Raw genomic sequence first — 19,517 nt, 5'->3', positions numbered from 1 at the left:
CTGGTGGAGCAGCTTATATTGATTTGAATGGCCGCTATTAGCTCCGGCACCCGCGCCTCGGCCGGATAGCGCACACCATGGATCCAGTGGGTTGCCATCAGAGGTGGGTAGTAACTAGTTACATATACTCAGTTACATTTACTTGAGTAACTTTTTGGATAAATTGTACTTTTCAGAGTAGTTTTAATGCAAAATATTTTTTACTTTTACTTGAACTGAGCTACTCTACCCACCTCTGAGTACATAATACATATATATATATATATATATATATATATATATATATACACATACATATGTGTACAGTATATATAAGAATATATTTGTGTTTCTTGTGCCTTGATTTATGTTATGTTTGTAAAGATTTAATTTATTTTTGTTTTAGTTAAAGGGGTATTGCTTAAAATACATGAATTTGCAGATTATTATTTTTGATTGATTGATTACGTTCATGTTCTTATTTTACAAATAAATCAGACGTTACTCAACAGTTACTCAGTACTTGAGTAGTTTTTTCATCAAATACTCTTTTACTCTTATTCAAGTAATTATTTGGATGACTACTTTTTACTTTTAATTGAGAAATATTGTTCTAAAGTATCAGTACTCTTACTTGAGTACAATATTTGGCTACTCTACCCACCTCTGGTTGCCATAAATGGGCCTGTCGCAGAGGCATTCAACTACCAGAGGACTTTTGATATCATCTTTTCAACGCCGCAAATTAAATGCTCTGATTCAGGGTGCCATACCTGCAAATCGTGAGGGAGGGAGGAAAGCAGTAATTTGTGTCTGTTTGTGTGTAATTGATTTGAGTCTCACCTTTTGTTTTCTTTTCGTATTGCGTATTTTGTATTGTTTTGCGTATCTGTAACTGTGTTTGTGAGTGAGAGAGTTTTAAAAGAATATTTTGTCTGCCCATGATTTAAAATAATAAAATAGCCCTCCATCAGTACGCCAGTCATTTTTCTTTTGATTACTGAAATGTTTAACCACTCGTCCATAGCCGTATTTTAAGTGCAACCCTTCACCGTAACATACCATTAGTGTTTTTATCAGTAAAAACAGAACATTTTTCACACATAAAAAGCACAAAGATGTTCAAACCCAGGCATATTCTGCCACCATAACTTGGCTCTCAGAATTCACCAGACTGATGCCTTTAAATCAAATATATACAACATTTTCTCCCGGGGGAACTTGCACCCAGACCCCCTACAGGGTTCAGAACAGTCAGTTTCCCAGCTACAGCAGTTGTTCTGTTTTAAGCCTTCTTGGTGACATCTCTCTGATTCTCAAGCATGTGCAAGAATCACTGCACACGGCACAACACCTGCCTTTATATAGTGTTTAGAGGGTGTTATCTGTGCTAATAGGTGACTTAGAATCATCATTTGCTACATCTATATCTCCTCTTATTTTTCCTCTTAACAGAAAGTATATGATAAATTTAAGAGAACTGGGGCCGAGCCAATATGTACATTTCCTCCACCGGGTGTGTCCCCCCCCAAAATGTCACATACTGTATAAATGTGTATTAAACTCTTACTGAAACTTACTTAACTGATCTAAAATCAGTCAGAATATTTAATAGTCTGTCAAAGGGTAACTATTGGATTGCAGAAAAGGTTTTTGGCCTGATAGGACCAATTAATCCATGCTAGAAAGGCGTCCAGACGGACTGCCTGTCAGCAAATATTGAGGCATCCTGGACTGACGCCAGATCCTGGTCTAATGAACGGCCCGGGGCCAGGAACGTTGTTGATTGCTGATCACTGCTATGCAGCTACTTTGAGGTCTGAATCGGCCCCAACATTTACTTGCTCAGATTATATTTGTCTTTGATGTCATTTTAGCACTGTAAGAGGCAATCTAATCACATCGAATAAGAATTGGGTTCATGACAAATCAACCCTCTTCATTTCTTTCCATTCAGATGTCGGGCATTACATCATTATTCAGTCCCATTTCATGCTGTCCATCTCTAATTGTCATTTTAATTGGGAATGTGAGGCTGTCAGTAAATATTGGAGCCACTGTTGTTCGGCCTGACTAAGCTTTCCAAGCAGCCCTGAGGGCAGCGAGCGGCACTGACTGAGGACTGGTGTTAGCTGGTATTTCAACTGACTGCTGGTCCTTCCAGTGGACGTGGTGGGACACTTGGTGGCCGTCCCTAATTAGACGTCCCTTGTAGCTGAGTGAGATGGAATATGACAGTGGTTCATTAAAGCATTGTCCTGGTGATGCCTGCTCATAAATGCTAGCCTGACTGGGGGCAAACTCATTAAACAGCAAAGTTGCTTTTCATCAATTGACTGGTGGTTCAATATGACAGTGTTAACTGAACCAAAGCATCGCGCTCTCCGCTCAGTCCCCGAGTGAGATGAGGAAAACTGCAGTCAATATCTGGACTCTCACATTTATCAGTCTGATGAAAACATTTCATCATCAGGAATTTCTGAACAAGTTTCAGCAACAGACATGACTTCAATCTGTGTGGTCTTTACAATGAAGCTGAGAGCAGATCTTAAAGAGGCTCCATGTTAAACTCAGCGGGTATGAGTTGTCTGCACACAGTTCTCAACATGGAGGTGGCTGAGCTGGCAGCTAGTAGCTAATGGTGCGAACTTCATAAACAGAGCTTAACAATGGCGACGTTAACCGCAATGGATCCAGAGGGTTGGTGCTACCTTTCCACAACAACACCATCCTGATATCAGCAGTAGAGCAGTGCAAAGCAGCAGAGATGAGCTAGCCAGTGGGATACACTTATGCACTAACAATGCACTAATGCACATCCTGCAGGGTTGGCTTAATGTCAGAATATTTTGTGTTGGCTCCCATCATACATGCATGAAATCGCTGAGAAAAGAAATATTGCGAAAATTAGGCCTATCCTGACCCGAAAAGATGCAGAAAAATTGGTCCACACTTTTGTTACCTCTAGGCTGGATTACTGTAACTCTCTATTATCAGGTAGCTCTAGTAAGTCCTTAAAAACTCTCCAGCTAATTCAGAATGCAGCAGCATGTGTACTAACAGGAACTAAGAAACGCGATCATATCTCTCCTGTTTTAGCTTCTCTGCACTGGCTCCCTGTAAAATCCAGAATTGAATTTAAAATCCTACTGTTAACTTATAAAGCTCTAAATGGTCAAGCTCCATCATATCTTAGAGAGCTCATAGTGCCATATTATCCCACCAGAACACTGCGCTCTGAGAACGCAGGGTTACTCGTGGTCCCTAAAGTCTCCAAAAGTAGATCAGGAGCCAGAGCTTTCAGCTATCAGGCTCCTCTCCTGTGGAATCATCTTCCTGTTACGGTCCGGGAGGCAGACACTGTCTCCACATTTAAGACTAGACTTAAGACTTTCCTCTTTGATAAAGCTTGTAGTTAGGGCTGGCTCAGGCTTGCCCTGTACCAGCCCCTAGTTAGGCTGACTTAGGCCTAGTCTGCCAGAGGACCCCCCTATAATACACCGGGCACCTTCTCTCCTTCTCTCTCTCTCTCTCTCTCTCTCTCTCTCTCTCTCTTTTATCCCATTACTGCATCTTGCTAACTTGGCCATTCTGGATGTCACTAACTCAGCTCTTGGTGAGGTGAACATGCTGGACGTGGAGGTCCTGGGCTGGTGTGGTTACACGTGGTCTGCGGTTGTGAGGCCGGTTGGATGTACTGCCAAATTGTCTGAAACGCCTTTGGAGATGGCTTATGGTAGAGAAATGAACATTCAATTCACGGACACCAGCTCTGGTGGACATTCCTGCAGTCAGCATGCCAATTGCACGCTCCCTCAAAACTTGCGACATCTGTGGCATTGTGCTGTGTGATAAAACTGCACATTTCAGAGTGACCTTTTATTGTGGCCAGCCTAAGGCACACCTGTGCAATAATCATGCTGTCTAATCAGCATCTTGATATGCCACACCTGTGTGGTGGGATGGATTATCTCAGCAAAGGAGAAGTGCTCACTAACACAGATTTAGACAGATTTGTGAATAATATTTGTGAGGAAATGGTCTTTTGTGTGTATAGAAAATGTTTTAGATCTTTGAGTTCAGCTTATGAAAAATGGGAGCAAAAACAAAAGTGTTGCGTTTATATTTTTGTTCAGTGTATATACATTCCAGTGTGGGTGGAGAACACTTTTCACAATCAATGATTCGTTCTGTTCCCCAGTAGAGGCCAAAAAATCAACAACAAAAATATGGCCAAATCAACAAACAGTTGATTACAGTTACAGTAGTAGCCTAAACTAAACTGGACCTCACCTTCAGAGGTGGAAGATTAAAAGTCTTTTATAAATGGATGGTAAACAGACTGCATTTATACAACGCTTTGCTAGTCTTAGCGACCACTCAAAGTGCTTCACAGGCAACCATTTCACCCATTCACACACACATTCATACACTGATGGAAAGGGCTACCATACAAGGTGCCACCTGCTCATCAAATAAACATTCACACCCACACTCACACACCAAGGGCACAGCCATAGGGAGCAATTTGGGGTTCGCTGCTGCCCAAGGACACTTGGACATGTAGACTGAAGAGGCCAGGCATCCAACCACCAGCCGTCTAATTGGTGGACGAATGCTCTGCCTCCTGATTCACTGCCACATCATTCTAAAGAGACACTTGCTTCATTTTGGACGGCAGTGACAAACATCCTATTTCAATATTGAGGTATGAAGACTACTTCTTCTTCTGGATTGTAGATAAAAATAAAGATACAGTAAAACCAGCTTGATTATTTAAAGTCTGCAGACTCAGCAGACTGTGGCAGAGTTGTTGTTATATCAGATGCATCTGGAGTATCAGTGCTACTCTGCAGCATGTGACCCCTCACTCTGAAGTGTGAGACTGATGCTTGAATCCAAACACACTGCTGCCGTAGTGAGACGAGCACACATACACTACACTATACCGTCTCTGACTCCTACAGCAGTTCATGTTGAGTGTGAGTCTGCTTACAACTGACTTTGAAATGGTTCCTCTACACAAATGAGTGAGAGAAAAGGGAGGCAGGCAGACGGAGAGAGGGGGTAGCAGACTGCTAAACATGTCTGATTCAGAGCAGATGTCAAGAGGGCTGAACTCATGATTTTCAGCTGTTCAACCTTGAGTGGTTGTTTGCTTTAGATAATGGCCTTCTATTCACCTTTAAGGAGTTTGAAGCGAGTGCTTAACCTCTGTTCCTGGTCCTTTGGTTCTCTGTAAGTGGTTTGTGTCACGGCTGCTGCTCTCTGAAGCACATGAGCCGTCAGTTACTGCCACACGGATGGAATAAATCCAGCCTGATGTACTCGAGCAGTAGTGGAATATTACTTTACAGAGGCAAAACATATACGCCGATTATGGCTATGTCAGGGGCGAAGCTTACAAAGCTGTGACCATCAGAGGACTTAAAGGGATGGTTCCGACTTTTTTAAGTTGGGTTGTGTGGGGCACTTATCCACAGTCAGTGTTAACACACAACTGATGTCAGTCTGCATGCCCACAGAGATGCTAATCAATACACTGCTGTTGATGAGGGTCAGCAGTGACTTGTGGCGTCTGACACTGATAAAGAAAGGCTCCTTTTAACGTCAGCATGATACACAGGCGGTTGGCGTTACAGTTTAACGGCACCTGGTGGCATCAGGGGGACACACAGCAGGACAAGAACAAAGGTTAGGGTGGCGAAAGTCCGAGTGAGGCAGGCAGGAGGGGTGGTGGATGGGTTCAACAAACACCAGCTTTCACCTGGGAGAGCGGTGTTTGCATCCCGTAAGATTATAAAGCAAAAACCCTGTTTTCTCCCCCAAACCTAACCATGTGCGCTTGTTGTTGAAGAAAAAAAACATCGCTTTGCCGTGTTATACTGACATAGTGCTTTTATTTTGAAAAGGACTGTATATAAACGTTAAATTTCCTGTGAAAACGGAAGTGTATTTTGAAAACAGACAATGCATGTAACAGGCCAAAGTGCATGGCATCCCAGAACGCACCCAGGGTACCTTGCACATCATATCTGGACGTTGAAGGTCCATGACCAATATTGCTGAACCACTAAAACCATTAACGTAACGTATCATGCTGACATGAAAGGACCGCTTTTTCCGTCAGTGTCTGACACAGGAAGTCACTAACCGAGCACTGGTTTTCGACAACTTCGGATTGAGACCAGACCAGACCAGACACGTATACCCTCTTTTAAGAGTATGACACATTTCAAAGTCGTCCCCTTCAGAGGACGCCAGGTTAGCAGGCTGAACCTGTGTCATTGCACGTCTCTGTCCTCATAGTGCTGGTTAACCTCCTTTTTTGACTTGTGACCCTTTGAAGTGAGGCAATGTTTGGTCCTGACCTCTTGTTGCAGGTTGCCCACAGTATCAGAAGTCCCTCGTCAGATTGCTTCATTTGAATAGTGTTAGGAAGAACTGAAGAGGTTTAACTATTCAGTACTTCAGACTGAAAAAGCAAAGACTGGAGGACAGTCAGAAAAACATAATTTGAGCAGCAGATATATTGTTGTTTTCTCCTCTTGTTGTCAGCAAACCTCAGGTATATATTGCAACCCTTACTTCAATACAAATAACCACAGATACAAGTGTAAAAGGATTTTTGGGATGCTAAAGGCAGCAAAGTAAGATAAAAGTACAGTAAGATAAAAGAAGGTCACAGTTTTGTCCTGGAGCCTTTATGACGGGGCAGCCGGACCCATATTAGCTCTTAAAAATACATTAGCAGAAGGAAAAGGTCCCGAAATATGTGACATAGCTTACACAGAAACTTTTCCTAAATTCCTGTTTGTATTTATGCACTTTGCAAACTACATAAAGAGTTGAAATTGACCATGCTGGTCTATCCACACTGTCTCCTCCTCCCATTCCAGTTAATCTCTCCTCTGTCAGCTGTTTGATAACTCTTCACCACCTCTCCACATCAAAAGACTTCCACAGGTGGTGCAGATTTCTCAAGCATCTATTGTAAATCTGCCAGAAGCTCCAGCAAGGACAGTGCTGCCTCTCTGAGACTCTGCATGCAACTTTACATGATTGACATTATGCTATTTTTTTTTATCAGCACCTTCCTTCCAATGACATTTAAAGCTAATATTGACCTGGACCACAGTCGTGGCTGCTTCCCTTACAGCACGGGGAAATGGATGGCTTTTAAATGTGGAATTTATACACACTATCTCTCTGCGTGTTGTGTGCATTCATGTGTGTGTGTATTCCTGTGTGTGCTCGGTCTTGATCAAACAAAGCCGGCCTGGTTTCATAGACAACAGAGAAGATAATGTCACAATAATGACAGGACATAATGTCAAATACATGTGAAAACACACACCACTTCAGCTGCAGCCATGGAGATGTCAAGGAGCCGTGCACCCACAGTCTTTAGGGGCCATTACAGCCTGTGCTTGTGTGTCTGACTGTATGCATTTATATTATCTAAAGCCCTTCCAGTGCTGGGCAAGGGCATTGCATTAGTGCCATCTAGTGCCTTCAAACCTCAGTCCTGCATCCAGCAGGCAGGGTAAAGCCATGCCATCAATGAACTGTCGAATAAAAAGTGATTCGCTTTTGATGATAGCACAAGTTGACACATATTTTTTGGTTTGGTTTTTTGCTCCTCATTGTAAACCAGATTATTATAGATAAGAATATCGTACATGGGCAGATTTCTCTTATCTAAATGTCTGATTCTTTGTCTTAGACTAAGGATAACTGGCATTTTAAGATAAAGCTTTGCAGCAGTGAAGTTGAACCCATGTTCCCATCTTCAATCACATTCTTGAGCAGAGGTTGTTTTGGCGATCAAAGACATATTTGAGGTGACCGGTGCAATCAGTGGCGTGACTCCTCTGATTGCTGTATCCTTTCGAGCCTCCCTCGCAGCAACAATGATAGCTCCACTCGAGCTGGAGGGCTATTGACATTGACAGGACTTGAACTTTATTCTGCTGTGTTATAATATTAAAACCGATGATGGCAATTTGTAGACGAATGTGTATTCAAGGGTGTTCGTGAGAGAGATGCAGAGCGAGGGAGCGTGTGCTTGTGTGCCACAAAACATCTGTTTTGACTCTCCTCCTTCGTCTGCCCTTTAAGAGGAAAAACCGGCAATTTGTTGCAAATGAGCTAAGTCAATGTGATCCCTGCTAGCATCTGGAAACAGGAAAACAACTCCTGGACCGAAACACTCTCTCCTTGTATCCCTCCCCACCTCTCTCATGGTAGACCTGAGTAAGTGAAAGTAATGATAACCCTGTCCTCGTAGGTTATGAGCTTGTAACAATGACGTTCACGTTTTTCGACAAGCAACTTTTCATGGTCAAAGTGTTTCAAGGTCAAGAATGGTCTTCAACCTCAGATGCTTTCTCTGAAGCAAAAGGGGATGTAATGAGATGTTGTTATTAGCACAGCAAGAATTATTAGGAAGGAGGCAGAGGTGGAGGGTGGTGTTTACAATACAAAGAATGTGATTTGAACACAGGAGAGCACGGTGAGCATGCTGTGTCAATGTTTCCCACTAGTGCGTGTGTGGCAGTACAGAGCAAACTATCAAATGCTTATGTGTCCCTTTGTATCATTCTGAGGTTTTTGTGGGTCCATGAATGCAGCACAGGCGGAGCTCTCATTAGTTTTTTTTCCTCAGCAGCAGTCTGTGGAGTTTTGAGTCGCAGGATGGATCAATGATGAGTCGATGGATGGATGAGAGGAGCAGCTGCTGCGAGTGCAATTAATAGCAGAATGGTATATATATGTTACAAAAGCGCTCCTTAATTATTGTCCATTTCCAAAAACTGAAAATCTACTTGTGGCAGCAGATGTTTAAATCATGGTGGGCCGCTTAAAATAAATGTATGTCTTGGAAATCCAGTCTCTCCTACTTGGAGTTGATGTTACTTTAACCAGGACCACAGTTTTTCCCTAACCAAGACATTTAGCTGCCCAAACTTAAGCAAAACGTAACTATAGACGTTTAAGATTAGAAAATGTTTTCAGTCATTTTCCAAAATGGGTATGTAAGTCATTTTGGAAGATACTTGTGGTTGGGGTTGAATGATGTCTTATGCCTCTCCACAGATATCTTGTTTGCAATCAATCGACTATTATGACCATAAACTGTATAAAATCATAGATGACCATGACGTCACCTATTGGTTTGTGGACGAGCTCAGCACTTTGGTCATTTTTTTTTTAGTTTTATGAGCCAGAAGTGCCCATATTTGGACAAGAGGATGGAGCTGTGGAGGATCACTGGGACTCATGCTGTGTTGGTCGTCATTGCCTCCAGTTATCTGCCCTCCATCTGGACAGCACACCAATGTATGACGTCATATCATGATACTGAGCAATTGGAAACTTCTGTGAGGGGTTCTGTTACTTTCATTCTGCCTCTACACAGTGGAGTTAGGCAGAGTCAGAGGCAACATGAGGTCCTGTCACTGCCTGATCTGATAAAGTGTATGAACTGTCCAGATGATGGATTTCAGTTCACTTCTGGGTCTCAAAGGAAGCTAAAAATGCCCAAACTACTGTAAGTCATCGTCCCAAAATAGCTGTGATATACCTTTCTAGTTACGTATTAGACTTCTGACACCTCTTGGAGTCAGAAAGCAAACACAAATATTAGCGTGTGTGATGTCTGTATTTGCACACTTGGTCATGTCCATCTGTACGCTGAGTGGTTCCAAGAATGTCGTTAACTGTCAAATCGTTGCCAGAATAGGGCGTAAATACACTGCATTGGTGTCATACCCTCCTCGAAGCTCCTAAACAGCACTGGAGGGACTTTTATATACATTTTGGCACAAATATGAGCGTTAGGAACTCAGTGAACTTATGGATCGACAGCAGAGAGGTGGATTCTACTGCAGAAGTGATTTAAAGAGTCTGTCCACACTCGTTACCATGCACAGACACTCTGGCTCCCGAACTATGTGGTCATGGTTACTTTTCCATTTTATCACAAGAAGGCTAGCAGGGTTAGCATTTAGCATTCTGGGTACCTTCCGTCCTTGGGTACATAGATGATAATCACAGGACACAGATTGACATAGCACGCAGCAGCATGTGTGTGTGAGTGTGTGAGGGCCAGGGAGGTGAGGGAGACTCAGGTGTAGCAGCGACAGGATACTTACAATAACATGTTCCTCTGAGAGGGTTGCCAAGGTAACGGTTCTCTGAGTCACATCTGGAGCGACACAGGAAAGGAGAGACAGGCGGAGAGGGTAAGACAAATAGGAGGAAGGAGAAGAAGAAAAAAGAGAAAGGAGAGAAAGACGAGAGGCATTAGCATTCAACAAGGGCTCAGTTTTTACAAAGACACATTTTTTTCTGTTAGAGAGTGTGTGTGTGTGTGTGTGTGTGTGTGTGTGTGTGTGTGTGTGTGTGTGTGTGTGTGTGTGCGTGCGCCAGGTGGGCCCTTGCTGCAGGTATTGTCTTCCCCCAGCTCTCTGCAAGGTGATTTCCCTCGACAGTCCTGTCTAGTCGGAGCTGCTCTCTTTTTCCCCAGAGGGCCCACACACACACACACACACACACACACACACACATACAGCATGATGAGAGAGAACGCCTAACCTCCTGAAGCACTCAAACACAGATCTAATGCAACAGCAGGAGCATCGGAGGATCATCAGCTTATATACCTGGACAAGGTGAAACATGTTGATGGATTTGCCTGATTAATCTTCAGCCCTACGATAAATATTGACATTTGGCACCATGGGGAAAAATTGAGATTAAAGGCATAGTTTAGAGTTTTTTTTAAGTAGATGGCTAAACTACATTTTGTTGCCAACTCCCATCCACAGCTGTTCATCGCTTAGCGTCCATGTCAGACTCCAGCCTGCTTCTCCAAACTGGTGGCCTGCTGACTGACATCTACTGTGTGCAATACACTGACTGTTGATAAGTACCTCATATAACCCCACTTCAACAAATCCGAACTATCCCTTTAAGGGCAAACAATTTTTAAAAAAATATCAAAGACTGATATACAAGGCTAAAGGACAACTTTAACTTTGTCTTTTCTTGGTGAGTTGCAGAGGACAGCAGAATGACTAGTAAACATTAACAGTAAGAGAGCGCAAGAAAATGAAGCTGGTTTCAGTGTGGCCTGTGAATATGGGGAAACGAGAGTGTTGAAATAATTTCAACTATTCAGAATTGATATGTACTGACAAACTGAAAGTTTTGACAACATTGTGTTCACTCTACTGATTTACATGGAATAGCAGGATTCAATTTTTTCTAATCAATCACCAGAGACCTAGCCTGGAAATCCAGACTCAAATCTAGACAGATTTTGAGTCTGGCCCTCACTGATAAACCCTTCCTACCCAAGGGGCGGCACTAACTGAGGCATATTAAATGCCGCCGCACGCAATTGGATAGCACAATGGCCAATCAGAGCAAAATACAAGGTGACGTATTCATTGCACTAAGTCCCATTTGTTTGCCGACCAGTGGGGCCAGCTGATATATTATGCTTTTGCCGTATCCCGTCAGCAAAACGGCAAAAACGTCCTTCCTGGAAGCGAAGGCTTCTGGGGCAGTCTTCTGTTCCTCTCTCAAGGAAAAAGATAAGTGTAGCTGGCTTAGTGTTTCTTCCAAAGCTAAATTGAATGGACGTGTCCTTTGGCAGCTGCCATCTTGGCTGTTAACTCTTCGACTCCTACAGCGCAGCGCTGTCCTCATCATGTTACGCTCGCCCAGAGCCCACCTCTGTCAAATAGACTGATCCGATTGGTCCAATGGCGATTCACCAGGCTCTGCTCGTCAGGGCCAGATCCCTGTGCAAAGCAAATTAGAATTTGCTGGGGGCGGGGCTTCTGGATTTCCAGGTTACCAGAGACCAACATATTCGCCTGAATCTGGTGTCATTTTGGGTCCACACTGATGTGTCATCATTGTGAATATATATGGTTGCCATGCCAACATAGCCTACTGGTTTTGCCACCGAGCGAAGCAATGTACAAACAAAAAAAAAAAAGAAAACAATGTCAGAGAAAATTGAGAACACATGTCGTCAGTGTTAAATATTTCTTAATCAAGAGATCATGACAAATTCAAGACTCTTATTTAGCACGACAAACATGAAAGAGAGGCCGTTCGGTGAATGTTTGAGTTATAAGGGTAATTCTCCCATATCGACCCAGGGTCATCTCCGTTTCCATCTTCAGGGGGGTTTAGTTTTTCCCAACCAATCACTAGAGACCAAAGTATCAGCCTGAATCTAAGGTCAGCTTAGGTCAACACTGATGTGTAACCATGCCAACATACTGGTTTTGCTGGGGGTTTAAGGGAGGAGTGGAGCAAAGTAAAACCAAACTTGGATGTTGGGCGATATTGAGCAGACGTGTCGATGTAGAGCAGCCTTGATAGCAGCGTCTATCTTGTCTTACACCGTTAGAATTGACATTACTCCACAATGGTTCCAGCGTACAGCTTGACAACGGCTGTACAACAGTGCTAATCCCACTAGCGGCGCTGTTTGGCTAATCTTCAGATGCCCCCGCAGCACTACTGGATGTAGGTACCGTGACATCATCCATTGGTTTGTGGGCCTTGTGGACGGCATTACAGCCATTGCCATATTGGGGTTTTTTTTTAGAGCCAGAAGTGACGATATTTGGGCGAGAGGTTGGTGCCTGTCAGGACACTATCAGCACACGGCCTGCCACTCAAAGCAGGTGGCCCTTAATTATGTCTAAATTTAAGCCTTGATAAAATCTAAATCCCACACTGTATTTTGTTCCAGGCTGTTAACATCTTTATTGCTGCTGAAGTTAGTCATTGTAACATGAGGCTAAAGAAGCCAGCCTCAAGTGGCGGTTCAGTGAACTGCAGTTTTTGGCACTTTGGCTTCATTTTTCAGCCCCAAAAGCTGCCGCTTTGTCTGGACCCAGGCAACAGATGAAATTGTACACAGAGGGAAACTAACAATGTGAGCTTGAATGGTGTCACTAAAAAGTTTAAAGCTGCTCCTTCGTGGAAGACGGCAGCTGTATTGATCTTGGATTTATAGCAGGAACAATGGAGACACAGTAATGGCAAACAAATGGATCAAAAACTGCCAACACTGTAAACTCCTCAAAGCACTCCTGAAGCATAATCCACTTCTCTAATGCTGATCCAAAACAAATCATGACTCTGCCAATATATGGCTAAATACAAGACTTACGGAGCAGCTTGGGAGCTATATGAGTAGGCGGCACATGAGTTGTATATTCATTGCTGCTAAGTGGGTTTTTTGTGCAACCTTTAAAGACAATACAGAGATTTTTAGTGCAGTGTCCCTTAATTGTTGTAGTTGTAGCTTTAAACCTAACTCAGAAGGTTTGTTTTGTATTCGTCTCTGTCTCTCAGATGTTTTTGCATTGACATTAATCACTGCTGGTGAGTGGAAAAACAAAATGAGAAACATACTTGATATACTTTTGACAATAGAAAGAGAATAACATGGCATTTCAGTTTAAATACATCAGCCGCTGTCACCCATCAGAAACAATCTATTCAGCGTTTCATTTAAATTTCATTTCTGACATTTCACCATCTCTCAGTTATTCACTGTGACCAGATAGAGGCTGATTATCTTTAAAAAAGACGCACACTTGTTGATGGACAGTAATTGGCTGTGGCTGAGAGTTGTGACCTTTAAGTTAAAGGAAAGTCTCTAATGACCAGTGAGCTCCGCCGCAGCACAATTAGGTAAAGAACCAATTGATTTCTCCAGCAGAAATCTAATGGATTTTTCAAAATACATAATGGGATTTGCATGTGTTTCAAGGGGCCTGGTGGTCCAGGAGCATAAGGGCTTTTAAGTATAATGTAAATTATAACACTCAGCAGAAGTAATTAAAGAAAAATATCAGGGTTAACAGGTTTTTTCGAGTTATCATCGAGGAATGATGTACATGCTTTCTGAGGCCATTAAAGTGTCAAGACGGATGACGTGTGCCTGAAGTGCAGATAGGAAAATTCTTGCCTGGCAGTAGAGAACAAAAAAGACAGAGTTATTAAACTTCCGCTGCCAAGAAATGTTAAAACTATGGTGCGCGGACTAAATGTAATTGTTATTATAATATCAAGGCTTTTAACGTGTCTATAAAAAGCTGAAGCTCCACCGTGACGGAGCGGTATTCATCTTTTTTTATTGTTCTTTCTGTATGTGTGTGGTGAGAGTGGCTCCATGACCTTCATCTGGAAGACTTTAAAACAAAAAACAAAAGTGTTTATTATCACTGCTGCAGCTAAAGTGAAGTTCTGTATCGTGGCCATTTGGAAAGAAAGAGAAACTGCTGGTGATCAAACCCATGTGCAGATGTTTGACAAGCTTTACTTAATATGGAATAAATATCAAAAGTTAACAGTTTCATATTGTTTCTCAGTGAAGCAGAGGAGGATTAGGAAAGAGAGAGCATGAAAGACTCATGCAGGAGGAGAATGACAGGAAACAAAGAGGAATAAGTGAAGAAGAACAAGAGGGCAGGTGAGGTTTACAGCCGGAGTGTTTCTGAATTCGCTTGTAGTGCTGCAGCAGGTCACAGAGCAGCGCCGGATACTGAATATTTCATTCCTCTGTAAACCCCGGCCAAGGACGAGGCCTTAAACCTGGACTGCCTCACTGAGCTCACAACCTGAATCAGGAGTTTAGAACGACAATAAAACAAACAGAAAAGCAGAATGATACTTTAGGTCCAATAGTGGCGCGTGAATCAGTTTAAGCGACCACTTGACATTTAGACCAACATGTTCCAAGTAACTGAGATTTCTGCTGAACTAAAGAACGGTCCTTTACGAGAAGCTGAATGTGCTTATATTTTATTTCAGTTTGGCAGAGCTCAGTGACTTCTCGGGTTTCTCACTGTGTGTCATGTGCAGGATAGAAATATGGAAAGAAAAAAACAAGTGGAGAAGTGAACTTAAAGACAAGATGAAAGAAGATTATTAAACCAAGAGTTTAGGATCCAGAGAGGAGACATGGACGGAGAGCAGGGTCATTGTACTGACATTTCTTAGACTGTGTTTAAATGCTTCATATCTCTAAAATCTGTAGAACCTAAGCTAAAATGTTATGTAAGTCAATAAACCATAATAACTGATAAAAGTATTATATTGTGTCATTGAAAAAAATACAAAAAATTGACTTGTTTTTCATCAATTTTACAAAATAAAAACACAAAAAATAATGATCCAAAAAATGTTTAAATGTAGAAACATAAAGAACATATTTCCTTACACCCCATGAGTTATTTGAACTATGTTCATTGTTTAGTTTTTGAGATATACTGATATTGTGATAGATTTATCATTCATGTCTTTGGTGTCGCCATGCATTTTCACACAGTTTTGCACCGCACATAACATAACACAGTGGCATCATTACAAGTGTACAACATGATGACACAGAGGACAGAAGCCTTAGCTTTTAGCTGCAGAAAGAATGACTGCTCTAGCTGCTCTGGTTTTTATTTCAGATTGATATTTATATATTCAGGATCGAGCAACTTCCAACAAGTATTACAGGGAAATACCGTCATAATTACGGCAAAATACCACGTTTACAAAGCACACTAGGTAAAGTAATGCAAGGTCATGGTGTGATGACAGGAAAGGCAGAGGCCTTAGCTTTACACTGCAGATAGAATGAATGCTTTAGCTTTTATGGTGTTTATTTCAGATTGATATAATCAGGATCATACAAACAATGACTTCCAACAGCTATTACAGGGAAATACTGGCATATTTACACCGAAATACCACATTTGTACAGCATGTAAGGTAAGGTAATGCAAGGTCATGATGTGATGATGGAAAAGATGGAAGCCTTAGCTTTCTGCTGCAAAAAAAAAATCGATGTTCTAGCTGTTATGGTTTTTAATTCAGTTACACACACACACACACATATATATATATATATATATATATACACAGGGCCATACAAACAACAATTATGAGAAAATACAGGCGTGATTACAGCAAAAATCTGTGTTTGTACAGCATGTAAGGTGAGGTAATGCAAGGTCATGGTGTGATGATGGAAAAGATGGAAGCCTTAGCTTTCTGCTGCAAAAAAAACAAAACAAAAACAATGTTCTAGCTATTGTGTTTTTTATTTTAGATTGATATATACTCAGTATCGCACAAACAATGACCTCCAATGGCCATTATGGCGAAATACCAGCATAATTAAGACGAAATAGCATGTTTGCCCAGCACATGAGGAAAAGTCGGGTAATGCAAGGTCAGGATGTGATGAAGGGAAAGACAGAAGCCTTAGCTTTCTGCTGCAAAAAGAAACAGCTATTATAATTTTTATTTCAGATTGATATCTATTTGTATATATACAGGATCATACATACAAGGACTTCCTTACAGCCATTACGGGGAAATTGCAGCATAATTACAGCAAAATACTACATTTGCACTGCTGTAAGGTAAAGCAAGGTCATAGTGTGATGATAGAAGAGACAGAAGTCTTATCTTTCTGCTGCAAAAAGAATGAATATTCTAGCTGTTATGGTTTGTATTTCAGATTGATTTAGGATCAGGCAAAAAACGACCTCCTACGGCCATTACGGCAAAATACCATGTTTGCACAGCACGCAAGGTAAGGTGAGGTAATGCAAGGTCATCGTATGATAATGGGAAAGACAGAATCCTTGGCTGTCTGCTGCAAAAAGAATGATTGTCCAAGGTATTATGATTTTTATTTCAGATTGATATATACACAGGATCATTCAAATGACTTCTGATTGCCACTACGGGACATACCGTTGCAATTATGGCAAGATAAAATGTTTGCACAGTATGTAAGGTAATGTAAGGTCATACTGGGAAAGACAGAAGTCTTAGCTTTCTGCTGCAAAAAGAATGAATGTTCTAGCTGGTATGATTTTATTTCAGATTGATACAGGATCATGCAAACAACAATTTCCCAGGGCCATTACAGGGAAAACCAGCGTAATTACTGGAAAATACATTTGTGCAGGAAGTCCGTTTTGAAGAGGTTAAAAGCTTTGGAGCTGCTTCACGTTGACTGCCACAAAGGAGCAGAACCCCCTTTCAGTTGTCATGAAGGGGAAATTAGTTATAAAGACCAAAACTATTTTTGTACCAGGATGTAAACATGTTAATTTCTTTTGTAAACTGGGGCATTTTAACACAGGGTTCTACAGGGATTGACCCGCTTTTGCTGCCAGCCCCAAGTGGCCGTTCAGGGAACTGCAGGATTTGGCACTTCTGCGTTAACTTCATTTTTCAGCACTGGAGGTCGCAGCTCGACGAAACAAACACAACCAAAGCAAAACCAAAGCTAGTCATGTAGCTTGCAAGCTAACTAGCTTCTGATAAACCGGCTGAGCGTGTCCTGAGGCTGGTACTGAGGCTACACATAGGTTTTAATATATGTGCAGAGAAGAAGGATAAGCTGACTCACAGGCTAAGTGGGCGGGGGCGAGGATGAGCTGTTTCTCTCTTGGGGGACACTAAAGTCCTGGACGCAGAGCTCCAACAAAAAGGGGACGGACGCTTAAGCTGCTTACAACAGCCTAATGGGGACAAGATAAGGGCCACACAGGACTGGACTGCCTCATCACTTAAAACACACTCTGACTCAGCTGCAGACACACACACACACACACACACACACACGGACGGGTGACGAGTGTTTTTGCTCTGCTTGCTGTTCCTGTAAACCCCTGCAAAGATGAACAAATTGGAGATTAAAGGTCACGATGATATTGGTCCTGCTTGTTGGTGTGTTTTGGTGTGTGTGTGTTGTTTCTTGTGAAGGTGTTTCAACTGTTGAGACTTTCACAGGCACTAAAATGACTCAGTGTGCAGTTAGTAAAACAGAAAACTACACAGGCTACCTCGTTGAGCAACATTTCAAATGACAAACACAAACACTTCCTCTCCTGACAAGTACAGTAAAAGATCCAAATTAACAGTCAATTAGTGGAGTTCTCTGCATTTGGAGAGGAGGCCAATTAAAGCTAAATCAACAGTCAGTCTGACAGACAATGCAGCACGAGAGAAAACAAGGAGGAATAAAGTTGAGACCTCAGTGAAGTGAATGTCAAAGTGCTGACGTACACAGATGTTCTCACACTAACACAATACAATAAGACAAAGTCCACACAGGTTTGAGTTTGAATAGATTATTCATGAGTGATGTAAATTAGAACTGTAACCTCACGTAAACAGCAGGAGAACATCTGGTGGAGCTATTCCACAGAGTATCTGTAGCTCAGGTATAGACCATATTCCTGCAGTCTTGACCTGTCACGTTCACACTCCAAGCTACGTGCAGCAGCTGTTACTGTTCACACGTTCACATCGGCTCTGTGAACACATGGTGGATTTGCTGTAAGACTCATTTTCACTCTGCTGGTGGCACAGCCACAGGACACTGACGGACCATCCAACACAGGTCCAGTCAAAGATATCTCAACAGCTACAACTAATGAGAAATTTAGTTTGAATGTTGATCACCCCCAGAGGATGATCTTTACTGATTCTGGTGTTTCTGGAAACGTCAGAACCCATCGGCTATCACTAAGACATCGATAAGATTCTAGGGGCAACGGTCAATGTTTCAGCAGTCCTGGCAGACCCGTGCCTCAATGGACCTGGTGCTCAGGGCCTGCTCTCGTACTGCCATGATCAAGGCCCCTGTCCTGCCCTTCAGGCCGGACTTTTCTAGCCCTTGGTAGGATTTCTTGATGTCAGGCTCTTCCTCTATCTGCCGATGGTACAACTCATGGAAGCTTTGGTCTTTCACGGTATTTCCTCTCCCTCCTCATCACCCTGTGTCGTCTGCTGCCTGAGGCACTCCCTGAGCAGGTCATCCCGAGGGACCATCTTCCTCATGTATTCTTGGATGCTCCTTGTTTTGTCCTGAGTCGTGGTTCAGACACTCAAAAATCCTCGCCCTCCTCCATTTTGCTGCTCGTGGTTCCTACAGGGCTGTGCACATGCTGTGTCTTTAACCACCTGGGAAATGTGAGGTCAGGTGCTAGGTGTTACTCTTGTGCCTTTTCTGTGCCGGCTTTCAAGAGCGCGGTTGGCAGCTTGAGGTTGCTAAGCAATCTTACAAGCACCATATCAAAACTTTTTTACCTGAAATCCTGAGTGCAGAGCTGATCTTCCTCCAGGCACTGTTTGTGTGTAGGCCTATATACCAAAAGCTGAACCCAGAAGTTTATCTCTGGGCACAGTCGTCACACCCTGAAAAATAGGTGCTCAGGAATGTGTGCACACCGCTCGATGTTGATCTGTTGTTTGAGCGTGCCTGCCGTGCGTCTGCATTAAAAACAATGAATCTGAGGGCACAAAAAACGTGACGTGTACGGCGCTGGACTTTGGGTATAACCACCAGTGAAACAGCTCACTATTCCTGCTGGGTAGCTATCTGATGGCCAGTAGAGCATGCATGTTGATGGCTTGAGTCTTAAGCAGGATTTATACTTGTGCAGCAGACCCTACGCCATAGCCTACGCACGTGATCTTCG

General features: G+C 42.5%; 1 protein-coding gene across 3 annotated transcripts in view; it reads right to left on the bottom strand.

The window, feature by feature from the left end:
• atrnl1a (attractin-like 1a) overlaps positions 1-19,517 on the bottom strand; it is a 439,798-nt gene that overhangs the window by 239,492 nt on the left and 180,789 nt on the right. For all 3 annotated transcript variants that reach the window (XM_049600221.1, XM_049600219.1, XM_049600220.1), the window contains one exon: positions 10,137-10,189. In XM_049600221.1, the coding sequence (XP_049456178.1) occupies positions 10,137-10,189 (53 nt within the window). The remainder of the gene's footprint in view (positions 1-10,136; positions 10,190-19,517) is intronic.

This window comes from Epinephelus fuscoguttatus, linkage group LG16 (genome assembly GCF_011397635.1).
Source record: "Epinephelus fuscoguttatus linkage group LG16, E.fuscoguttatus.final_Chr_v1".
Lineage (NCBI taxonomy): Eukaryota > Metazoa > Chordata > Actinopteri > Perciformes > Serranidae > Epinephelus > Epinephelus fuscoguttatus.
This window is presented reverse-complemented; position numbering and strand designations above follow the sequence as displayed.